This window comes from Podarcis liolepis (assembly GCF_965112155.1).
Source record: "Podarcis liolepis genome assembly, chromosome: 1".
Classification (NCBI taxonomy): Eukaryota; Metazoa; Chordata; class Lepidosauria; order Squamata; family Lacertidae; genus Podarcis; species Podarcis liolepis.
The window spans coordinates 57,629,796-57,642,295 of NC_139554.1; the positions used below are offsets into that span (position 1 = coordinate 57,629,796).

Sequence of the window (12,500 nt, forward strand, 5' to 3'; positions counted from 1 at the left end):
GATCTCCAAGATTTTTTAAAATCGTTTCACATCTGTTCCTAATTTGACCCATGCCAAAGAACTCACTGTGTTTGTTGTAAACATCTAGTTGTAGCAATGTTCAGTTTTAGAAACAATGTATAGGACATGGGTAGGCCTGTCCGTGGACTGGATGCGGCCCAATTGCCTTCTCAGTCCAGCCTGCGGACGGTCCGGGAATCAGCGTGTTTTTACATGAGTAGAATGTGTCCTTTTATTTAAAATGCATCTCTCGGTTATTTGTGGTGCATAGGAATTCGTTCTTCTTCTTTTTTTCAAAATATAGTCCGGCCCCCTGCAAGGTCTGGTTGACAGTGGACCGGCCCAGTGAGCCTCTTGGGCTTGCTGATCAGAAGGTCGGTGGTTCGAATCCCCACAATGGGGTGAGCTCCCATTGCTTGGTCCCAGCTCCTGCCAACCTAGCAGTTCGAAAGCACGTCAAAGTGCAAGTAGATAAATGGGTACCGCTCCGGCAGGAAGGTTTCGCCAGAAGCGGTTTAGTCATGCTGGAAAAACTGCGGACAAATGTCGGCTCCCTCGGCCAGAAAAGCGAGATGAGTGCCGCAATCCCAGAGTCATCCACTACTGGACTTAACTGTCAGGGGTCCTTTAGCTTTACCTTTATTAACTTCAGTGGGTCTGCTCTGAGTAGGACTAGTTTTATATACAACCCACTATGTCTATCATACCTTGAAAGTAAATTCCCCAGAGACATCTGGTTAGAATATTGAGAAGAATCACTTGGTTTGATTCAGCAAAAAAAAGAAAATGTGTATATTTTCTGCCTTTTCTTTTGCTGCCATCAATTCAGAGCTTTCTCCATGGTAAAATAATCATTTTTGCTTTCTAATGAATGGCCACAGGAATCCCATGGAAGCTCCACGTGTGGATTGAGTCACTCCAAACAACTTTTTATCAGTCTCGTTACTCAGTAGTGCAGAATCTTCTACGGGAATTCGTCACCATTAAAGAAGAAGACTACAATGAAGAGCTGGTTAATGATGGACTGCAGCTGATGTTTGAAATCCTCAGAACCAGCAAAGTAATCAGTTTCAAAACTATATTCAGATATGCATTGTTTGGCTCAAGAAAATCTTCGGCTCCTTCCACGGGCTCTGTAGTTTGCTTGGGCGGAATCAGTGACGTGTGAGGATCCCAGTTAATTCTGGAAGCAGGGGACAATACCATGCTGTGTTTACTTGAGCCTGATTAACACAATTTTGCCAGGGATCAAATGTAAAAGGTCTCAACAAAGTCTCCATTTAAGCAGAGACCCTCCTTCTAATAGTAATTGAGATATCTGTAGTGAGTTTGCTCTAGAAGGATTTCGTTAAAACACACACACACACACAAAATTTAGCTAAAATACTTTTATTCTGCCTTTCTGCCACACAGTTGCATACATGGAAATTTAAATGCATTTAATTTGCAAAGATCTAAATAGTCACACTGCATTATACAGAAGTAGGTAGACACTTCAAAAGGATAATACAAGCCCTAGTCTTACTCCAGCTCAAGCAATTCACAACTAGTTGCAAAAATCACCCCTCCCAGCTGTGGAATCCCATCCCTATATGCTTCAGAAAAGACATCTAGCTCACATAGTGGGGTCCAGATTTGTATTTTTCTTAGCAAAGAGAGATTCCAGTAGGAATGGATTTAAAATTAGCTCTGTTTGAACCTTACACTCTGCAGAGAGCTGAATTTTAACTCCTTGTCCTTCATATTCCTCTATATACTGTAAGGGAACAGCAAGGAAAATAGGCAGCTTTTAGCAGTCTGAGATTGGTCCTTACAGAGCTCTAATGATCTCCATTTGTTCTTATTCACAGAATGAGTCTATCAACCAGCAACTTGCCTCTATCTTCGCTCATTGCTACGGAAGCAGCCCCATCCCTGGCATTCCTGAAATCAGGAAGACACTTCCAGCACGCCTAGGTAAGATGGTCACCAGCAGAGATTTTGAGGGTATTGTTTTTGACTTTGTAGCTGTAAAGCCTTGCTAAACCATTTCCTCCTCCTCTTCTTCTTCTCCTTCACAGATCCTCACTTTTTAAATAACAAAGATATGTCCGATGTTACTTTTCTAGTGGAAGGAAAACTGTTTTATGCACACAAAGTTCTTCTGGTGACTGCTTCAAACAGGTGAGATACTTAGGAAGTGGCACATGATACCTTTGCAGAGTCATTCCAAGATCAAGAAAAATGAATGGTTGAGTTGCTTACTCAAATAAGTAATCCCTATTTTAGTTTTTCACAATGCCAAGCTGTCATTTCTTTGAATATGGATGCAAGGAAGCATCACTGTCTTGGCAGCTGTGTTCTTCTCCATACACATTAGTCTGTGTATCTATCGCATCCGATCTACACTTTCATGTAAACCAGTCTTCAGCTTTCATTGATAACTTGAACAAAACCTGAACAGCAAATACTTAAGCTGTAGAAGGAGGATTAATCATAGAATCATAGAATAGAATAATGGATGGTTGCAGCTCAGAATGGCAGAGAACAAAACTAGAGGGAGGCTTTTCTTCATTCAAGGAGAACAGGACTAAACAGGATTAGATATGGTATGTAGCAGGCATGGGAAACCTACTGCCTGTGGGTCTCATTAGACCTAACATGCCTTCTGGTTTTTGCCACGAGACCATTTTCTCAACCAGAACCAACTGCCCATTACCTATTGTCAGGTGCAGGGCAGTAAAGGTACTGATGGGAAGGAACAACCTCAAGAAGGTTAAACTGTGCTCCTGATTGTTTCTTGGAAAACATGCCCGGCATTCATCTCCTTTAAAATTTGATACCAAATGTAAGCCCCACTGGGATTGGTTTCACTTTGGAAGTTTAGATCAGGGCTCCAGAAGGGAGTCCATTCCTGCTGAAAGCGGGGCTTGCAGTCAGTGATGCAAATGCAACCCCCATTGGGACTGTCTGTACTTGGATGCAGTCAGCTGATTGACAAGTATTTCATGTTTCACTTTACCCAGAGTTGGATAAGTTCACATATTAGCCAAAACCAGGCTTTGAAGGACAAGGGGAAATAATGAGAGGCAGGAGGGTGCATGCAATCCCACGGCTTGTTCCCGGCATGGCCTCATGTTAAATCTTAATCAGACCTTCATAACTTCTTTCATATACCAGGAGGTAGTCAAAAAAATGGTTCTACCTACATATTTTTAATTCTGCCTCTCACATAGATGTTTCTTTCAGGAAAGAAGGTGTCGTTGAAACTCCTAAAGCTATAGGCCCTTTTTTTCACTTCACATATAGAAAAATAATCTAAGCAAATAAAGCTTGAAAGGCTCTTTCTGAAATCTTTCCTCTGCTTTCACAGGTTTAAGACACTGATGACCAATAAAACTGAACAAGACAGTCAAGGCAGCAAGACTGTAGAAATTAGTGATATGAAGTACAATATCTTCAAGGTATGTATTTAAGAATAATCTGCACTGTTACCCTTTTCAAATGCTAAACTTGAGTATGATTCAGGGGCACCATAGTCTGAAAAGTTTCAGGTTTAGGGGACCTGTCATTCAAAAGAATTAACAATTTTGGCTGAAGAAGCGGCTTTTGCTTATGTTCAAAAGAAGAAACCAATATAAATGAACTCTAAAATTCATTCATCAAACTGAGATCTACCCAAAATTCATTTGTCCAACCAAACACTTTAATCCATCCCCAGTTACTTGTTGATGTGGACAAAGTAGCTTGTGAATTAGATTGCTAAAATGCTCACCAGCAGTTTCCATGTCATGGTGTCACTTTTTGCATTGGTGATGAACTGCTATTAACCATGTCCAAGATCTTCTAATTCACACATTACTTTTGTCCATGACAGCAAATGTATACCAGAGATAACTGGGCAAAGCTGTCAACTTTTCCCTTTTCTTGCGAGGAATCCTATTCGGAATAAGGGAATTTCCCTTAAAAAAAGGGAAACGTTGACAGCTATGTAACTGGGACTTCTAGCACAGCTCAAACTGTACTTGTGTAAACAGTCACCAAAATCTGCTGGAAGTTACGAGGCATAATTTTTATGCCATGTTAAGCAAGTTAGGTCTGAATAGAGTCAGAAAATGTGCAGCCTTTGTGTTGAATCTGTTTAATGGTCAAAAGGTTAAAAGGATTGGAATATTTAACTTTTACTCTCTTTTTCAAACATCTGCAAACCTTAATGTCCAGTATGTCATGAAAAGGGAGATTTGGCATTGGCGTATAAACAAAAATATACACCACTGAAATCCAGCACTCAGGAGCTCTTCCCACTTTCCAGATCTGTTTTTAAAGATCTACAGGAAAATGTGTTGAAGCTGGAAAACTGAAAGCCTAAAAGTAACATTCTGTAGAACTGACACAAGGATCCGTTTATTTGCACTCTTTCCTCAGCCATCAATCACTTATTTTTTGTGCTTTGGCTATATAGGAAAATTGCAATTGCAGCTCACTTTGCAAAGTGGAGACATTCTGTATTTTAATCTTGAGCTGAGTTGTAATTGCTATGTTTGCATCCAGACTTTGCTGGCCAGACCGGTCCATCGCCAGAGCTGAATAGTAAAGAGCTTACACGGAAATTAATATTGCATATTGCACTTGCTTTAATTTATAATCACTGAAAGTTTCTGTATTGGGAGCCAAGTTGCTGTGTGAGTTTCCCAAGGCAAACCTGCGAGTTCGTATTTCTCACTGCTTTGGCTGTGTTCCTGTTTCAGATGCTGATGCAATATTTATATTATGGAGGAACAGAATCTATGGAAATTCCTACTGCTGATATTTTAGAGGTGAGAGCATTTCTCCCAATCCCTTTCAGTCTATTGCAGTGGTTCTCAAAGGGTGTAGCAGGAGAGGATGGCAAGTGTGGCAGGAAGATGCAAAGACAATTACAGAAACCTTTAAACATTTCAGTGTAGTATAGTATAGTTTCACCAATCTCTCCCCCCCCCCCGCCCGAATATGGATAGGTATCTTTTCAAAATGAGAGCAAGAGCATCAAGTGATTCTGAGGACAATCCTGGTTGCCATTTATCATTATATTTTGGGAATGATTCATGTTCTTATGTAGCTGCATTGTTTTATACTTTCTGGGTGTTCTATGGTCATGTTATAAAATAGTCGTGCTCTGTGTTATAAATCAAGCACTTCTAGGAGTTGTTTCTTTATGTTTTCCAATGCATTTCTGATCAGTAAGAAATTTGGTGTGGCGTGAGCAAATATTTATTCTGAAAGTGCAGCCCAGAGAAAAATAGTTTGAGAACCACTGGTCTGTTGGTCATCTTGTGCTGGTTCAGGATTATTTATTTATTTATATACCAGTAAACCATGAGCACACTTCAAAGCAGTTTGCATTGAAAAGATACAATAAAAGCCTTCAAAAGTTAAAAACAATTTAAAAGGAAAAAGGTTAAAAATGAGCATTGTGGAAGGATGAACTCTTAATTGGCTGCATAGGACTGGCGGGATAGAAATGTTAGTATCAATAATATTGAGGACGTGTATCTGTACCACAATATTTGCGCTTTGCAGGCACACTGCACTGTTTGACAAATGATTTCCTAAGAGTTTAGACTTGCCCATGTGATATATTCTGAAACCAAAAGAGCACTTCCCTGTCTAGGGAAGCTTTTAATGTTTGACAGACTATTGTATTTTAATATTTTGTTGGAAGCCACCCAGAGTGGTTGGGGAAGCCCAGCCAGATGGGTGGGGTATTAATAATAATAATTAATAATAATAATAATAATGGGATGAGGAAAAGTGATACTCTGAGGACAGATAGTCCACTTTGTGGCTCAGTGACTGGAAATGGGGAGCCCGTAGACTAGTTGATCTGTGCATTTATGTAGAAAATTAATAGTACAAGGTTCATGTTAGGTGGAAGTTCATTTTTGTCAGTTTAACATACTGGGCCAGCTAGATTAAAATCTACAACCAGGTTGTTATACAGTCATACCTCGGGTTGAATACGCTTTGAGTTGAGCGTGTTTGAGTTGCGCTCCGCGGCAACCCAGAAGTAACGGAGCGCGTTACTTCCGGGGTTCGCCGCTTGCGCATGCGCAGACGCTCAGAATGACATCACGCGCATGCGCAGAAGCGGCAAAGTGTGACGCACACGTGCGCAGATGTGCCGTCGCTAGTTACGTTTACCTCTAGATGTGAACAGGCCTTAGGAATGGATCTCGTTCGTATCTAGAGGTATCAGTGTAATTTACAAACATGGCCAGTCAGCAAGGGTGATGGGAATTATAGTTCAGCATCACCTGGAAGGCCAAAGGTTTCCCCCACACCCCGGGTTAGATGCTCCACAGTTTTGGAATCTGGGGAGCATTATGTCTGCTGTTTCTTTTTTTTCAATCTGTATTTGCCGCTTACCTCTCATCCTGATGTTTTAAGCTGTTATTTTTAAAGGCTAGTCCATGTTTCCACCTGTATCTTATTGCCCTGTTTGTGAGATTCATTGAAACAAAACACAGTTTAGAAGAGCATCCAGCAAAAAAAAGCGATGTGATGCGCAGGTGTGAAAACTCAAAATGTGATCATATTGCATCACAGCATGAGTAGGGAGAGTTCATTATGGAAGAAAATGGCACAGACATGCCATGACACACACGTGTTGCAGCTGGTCTAGACTAGTTTAAGATTGCTCCATGCTGCTTTATTCTGTATTGTTTTGCTTTGAAGTCAAGGCCGTTCACTTTTAACTTTTTCTACGGTACCAATCAGTGTACACAGAGCCTTAACTGGAAAAAAATAATAACAGTGTGACAAAAATAGGCAAGAGATTTCAATTTGCAACAGGGAAACAAAAGAGAAAGGGGCAGCAACAGAGAAATGTGGGGTAAATGCAGCTTTACTTACTTAAAACCCTTTAAAGCTCAGGGGAGGATCAAGGACTAATGGCAAGGGTGAGATTTAAAGAAGGGATTTGAAGGAGATATAATACTACATGCACCTTTAGAAAGGGTGTATGGGATAATGAGTAGAGTCACAACAGAGTGCAGTAGACCTTTGGGAGGCTGAGATTGGCTCGGTTCAAGGAGCAGAGATTGTGAGGGAAGCAAGCAATTGGGTTTTAAGAAGGAGGGTGTGATAAATGAGTACAGACTGAGAAACTACTGTATGATTGGAGGGGGGGAGAAAATGGCAGTCATCCCAGACACAGGTGAATGGCCAGGGCATAGCAGAATTTAAGCTGACCAGACCGAGAGAAGTTGGAGGGCTTTTGGGGAGAAGTGACACAGCTGCGTAACCAACGCAAAGGAGAGGGAGGTCTTAGAGATAAAGCCAAGGCTGCCTACGTGGCCAGGAGGAAAGGTTGCTGAGAGATATGGAGAGTAATCAAGGAGAATTAGCCCTGGCAGCAAAGATAAGCAGTTCAGCCTGATACACATGGAATTTGAAACAGCGATTAGACATTCGAGTTAATGGACAGGGAGAGGTGTGGGGTATACAGTTCCAGTTCCCTATAACTTTGGAGGGCTTAAACCTGATCCAGCCATTCAGACACACACATAGTACAGTACTTCACATAGCTGGACCGCCTCATAATATGTGTTAAGAGTGGACTCCTTGGTGAAAATTTCCATCCACACAGAATGCTGAGAGCCATTGTATGCAATACTAAAAATAGATGGCTAAATTCTGGATTTTACCGCTGTGCAGCACATAGCCAAGCAATTGTTTTTTAAGTGTTCCTCCTATAGAAAGCTCTGTAAACAGTAAAACTAGTACATCCATGAAGAGAACTGAACTAAACCTCATAATGCCCTGGTTTCCTACATGCATTTTGTTTTTTGTTTTGTTTTGTGAGGGAATACACTTTCAGTCTAAAGTGGAACAGCCATAGTACGCTACCAAAACACTCTTACATCGTACTCAGTGTTATCTGTGGACTTAATGTCCATATTGAATTAACTGGCACATTTCCCTGACATTTTTCTCTCTCTAATAGACAAGAGAAATTATGACAGGGGCATTTTCAGGCAAGTTAACCCTCCTGCAATCCAAAGGAGGATTCTACCATCTGTAGAGCTTAACATTTTGATTAAGGCTTTGGGAGATGCTTCCTGACCCATTAATGCTGTAGCTCAAGAATAAGGAAAAGCACCAATTACACAGTTCAGTTTTGCAAGGAAGTTGGAAGGCTGTGCAAAAACAAAACAAGTTTCAGTTTTGCTTCCTTGATGTGCACAGCTTCCCTTGTCAATCACCCGCTGTCATCTTCACTGATTTCTCTTTCATCCTCACTAGCTGCTCTCGGCTGCCAGCCTATTCCAGTTGGACGGCCTCCAGCGACACTGTGAAATACTTTGCGCCCAAACCATCAGCACCGAAAGCTGCGTCAACATCTATAAATATGCCAAGGTAAAGGACAAGTCCTCTTCCGTTCAGCCTCAATAAGACTTGCAAGTGTTTTCAGGTGCTGTGAACGTAAGAATAGCCCTGCTTGATCAGAGCAAGGAGTAATCTAGTTTTGCTCCTTGTTTCAATCAGTGGCTGGCCAGCTTTGCTTTTGGAGAAGTCCAGAAGGACACAAAGGCCACAGTTCACCACTTCTTGCTTGCCCACAACAATATTGTATGCTGTATTTGAATTATGTCAGCTGAGCAATCCCAGACTAGATGCTCCTCTGCATAGAAGAACGTTAAGGGGTGGTATTTGATTAAATAATACAATGAGCGAAATGACTTCCCACTTGTGCCCACTCCACTCACCATGTCCACCCCCCATCTGCTCCTCTAGAGCAGATTTGGGGGTGGCATGGGGTATACACAGAGGAAGGAGAGAAGGAAAGTCCCATTGCACAAGCAGAGGAGTTGTTGCGTTGGCTCAGTTATTTAGTTGAATGCCACCCACGGAAAACTGGGATGTCAGTGACATCATGCCGTGGAGAAAGTTTCTAGCAGTCCATCTTCTAAGCTCCCATTTGCAGTGTGAAGTGGTGTAGCTAAGGCACAGACTTGCCACTTTGCTGCTCGGGAGAAAAGGAGAGAAAAGGCTGTGTTGTTGTTATGATGCACACGTTATCAGCAGCAGCACATAGTCTTAACAAGTTAGTGTCAACTAACTGTTAGGCCTTGTTCATAAATCCTACATTGGTCTACCTTTCTGTGGCAGGATTCCTATCCCACAAGCAGCTCCGTGGCTTGTAGATGCTCAGTAGATGTTTTCAGTCCACACTGCATCTTCCTTCTAAGGAAAGTGTCACTTGTTTAATTTCTGCCCAGCACCCCACTATTAAAAGCACCAGAATCATGTTAAGAAGCAGGCAGTTACTCCAGCATGAACCGGGGTATGATGCAGGTGTTGCATCCTGGTGACACAAGTGACTAGGCCTGGTATATCCAACACCACAAGAATTTTTCAAATATTTATTGCTTCTTCGTTGGAACTTTCACTTCTGTGAACTGGGAAGAAGGTGGACTTCATGACGCCCATATTATATTTTTAAGGATGCTGTGGAAGGGAAACACCAGAAACAGACTCCCTCATCATACATACTTTTTATCAAGATATATCATCAGAACGTTTTTCTACCAATGAGGTGGCAGCCCAGTAGATCATAAATAATCAGGGGCTGGAACCATCTTTCCCAACACAGCAGCAGGGTACCTTAGAGTAGCTCTTGTGTGTTTTATTAAACGTCCACTTTTTCTAAGGCTCATCGTATATGCACAGAATTTCTTTGACTGCTAATACCATGTGCCATCTGGTACTGCTCATTATGCTGTCATGGGGTGCCACATGGATTGCACCCTCACATAACAAAACAGGTATCATCTTGGCTATTTCATTGACCAGCTGCTCTTTTCCTTTAAGAGTTACTTGACTTTGGCTCAACAAGCAGCAGGAGATCACAAAGGGATTAGAAAGAGGGAGACTTTTACCCTCTTTAAAATATCCCAGTAGAACTGCCCCCCCCCAAACACACACACACACAGGGGACAGAAAATATTCGTTAACCCCGGGATTAATATCCTCTTAACCATTTGCTGTCAGCATTTAAGCCTCCCCATATACTGAAGCTGTCTGAGTGGGTGGGGGAGAGAGAGGCGATAATTGACAGCTGCATAAAAAATCCCACTTATCCGTCAATCTGACATGATGCTCTTCTGTTTTTCAGATCCACAGTGCCCAGGAACTAGTCTGTTTCTGCGAGGGGTTCTTCCTCAAACACATGAGTGCCTTGTTGGACCAGGAGCCTTTCAAACAGCTCATTTACGGCAGGAACAGTAAAGTTCAGGGTCTGGATCCCCTGCAGGACTTGCAGTCCACACTGGCCAGCAGACTTCATTCCATTTACATCACCTCAAGGGTGTGATTGCCAAGAGGAACAACAGTGACCCTGTCTGGATAAGCTGGGATGCTCAAAGCACTTGCTCATCTAACTGCACTAGGACGGGATTTTGGCCCAAATTTGCTGGCTTCCCTCGCCAGCAACTGGATTGCTGAAAGTTCCTCCACCAGATCCAAAAATCCCCAGTACAAAAGACCTGACCGTTCACTGTGCAGCTGGGATTTATAGGCACAGACACCCAAAGCAAATGCTCCAGTCTAGCTCAGGAAACCTTGCTTGCTGGATTAGAAGCTGCAAGTGTAAATCATTCAGGCAGGAAAACATGCAGTCTGTTGCGTTTTTGTGAAGGAGATGCACATTCTGAAATATGTTGTAATGTACATTCTCCACCGCATTTAGTTGCACGTCAACAGCTTGTTTGGGTGTGACAAAACTGAACCGGTACCTTAATGCTTTGATCTGTACTGAAAATTAGATGGCAGGGTTGGGAAGTTGCTAACTGGGAACAAAACTCCTCCCTAACACCCAGGGCTTTTTTCCAGCTGGAACTCACTGGAACTCAGTTCCAGCACCTCTCAGGTGGGTGCCATTCTAAAAGAACGAGGGAGGAGTTCATGGTGAGTTCTGGCACCTCTTTTTCTAGAAAAATAGCACTGCTAACACCCAACACCTTTGTCAAGGGTTGCTTCCACCTTTGCATTCTCTACTGGATGAACATTTAGAGTGGAATATTTAAAAAACTGAGACATCATGCCGTCTATGCAAAGCGCTCACTGTTTGGGGAGAGATTTGCAAGTGAACGATGCTTCTTCTGTGAAGGGCGTATTGTTAATAGACTAAAGGAGGAAAAGGATAGAGGGGAGCTGTATAGGAGCAAGGGGGAGAGAGATGTGTTGCAAATGTATTTGTAGAGCGTGGATGGGGAACCTGTGGCTCTCCAGGTGTTGCTGGCCTCAAACTCCCATCAGCCCCAGCCAGCATGGCCAGGCTTGAGGGATGATGGGAGTTGCAGTCCCACAGTATCCAGATGGCCACAGGCTCCCCACCCCCTGTTGTAGTGTTTCAGGGAAGTTACTAGAAGTGTAATAGAAATGTGGGACTGCTTGGTGTGAATATATGTTTTAGAGGAAAGTTTTTCTCCACAATCATATCTAGGTTTTTTTTGACCCTGTGAACTGCCCTCCCCACGTGCTGAAGCATTTTCGTTTTAACATGTCATTGGGAGGTTGGGAGAGCATTCAATACAAAACTAAGCATCTTTGTAAATGATTATTTCATCAGTTTTGAGGATGATAAAGGTCAAAGCACTTCAGCATATTATGGCTGAGAAAATTAACTCTGAGATAGAAACCTATTCTCAGGCATCAAGCCTACTTTCTTGCATCTCTCACTCACCACTGAACCATTTGTCTCTCTCTACTTCATCTTTCTGCATAATACACCAACATCACACAGTACTGAAATGTCATTGCTGCCAAGGTAAAAGAATTCAGCCCTTCAAAAAGCCAGGAGGAACTTCATGAGCGGCACATGTTGTAAGTGGGCCAGGAATAGGGAGAGGATCAGAATGCTAAAAGTTGAAAAATGCTCAGTGCAAACAGGCTCTTGCACAGTAGCTGTCTGAGGCAGTTGTTAAACTAGGTGGTAAGATTATACACCCTTCAATCAATCACTTTTGAAATTTGGACCAGAAATGAACCCACAAATTCACATTTCCCTCCCTGACCCCAGAAATCACAGAAAAGGTCAAGCTTGTTTGGGAATATCCCCAAAAGTTGTAATTCTGGAAAATAATTTTGAAAAAGCTGTTTCAGCTATCTGTACAAAAAAAAATATTATAGATACTGTTTCATTGCTGTAATGTTGTCTGCTACATTAACTGTACATTAATGTCACTTATGTAAATGTACCATATTTTATTAACAACATAACTTTTGTTAAACTTTACAGATGGTATAAGCTCAGTTATTTTAAGGCGGCTAGGGAACGCATTATGATGAAAAGGAAGAGATAAAAACAAGAGTGCCTTATGATAAACTATGCATGAGATGGGCTCTGCATACACAAACACGCTCAGGAAAATAGATTTTCTTCCAAATTCTGTGCTCAGATAGGACTGGGCGAATGGCATGCAGGTAGTCTTGTTTCAGCAGCTAAACAGTTTCTATGATACTACTGCCTTCTTAATGCC

At 42.1% G+C, this 12,500-nt stretch overlaps 1 protein-coding gene across 1 annotated transcript in view; it reads left to right on the plus strand.

The window, feature by feature from the left end:
* The window catches only part of ABTB2 (ankyrin repeat and BTB domain containing 2), a 150,035-nt gene extending 137,779 nt beyond the window's left edge, over positions 1-12,256 (plus strand). Inside the window, exons 11-17 of the mRNA XM_083463236.1 lie at positions 882-1,060; positions 1,851-1,956; positions 2,061-2,163; positions 3,353-3,443; positions 4,728-4,796; positions 8,263-8,376; positions 10,136-12,256. Coding sequence (XP_083319362.1) covers positions 882-1,060; positions 1,851-1,956; positions 2,061-2,163; positions 3,353-3,443; positions 4,728-4,796; positions 8,263-8,376; positions 10,136-10,333 — 860 coding nt within the window. The 3' untranslated portion in view covers positions 10,334-12,256. The remainder of the gene's footprint in view (positions 1-881; positions 1,061-1,850; positions 1,957-2,060; positions 2,164-3,352; positions 3,444-4,727; positions 4,797-8,262; positions 8,377-10,135) is intronic.
* The last annotated feature ends 244 nt before the right edge of the window (positions 12,257-12,500 follow it).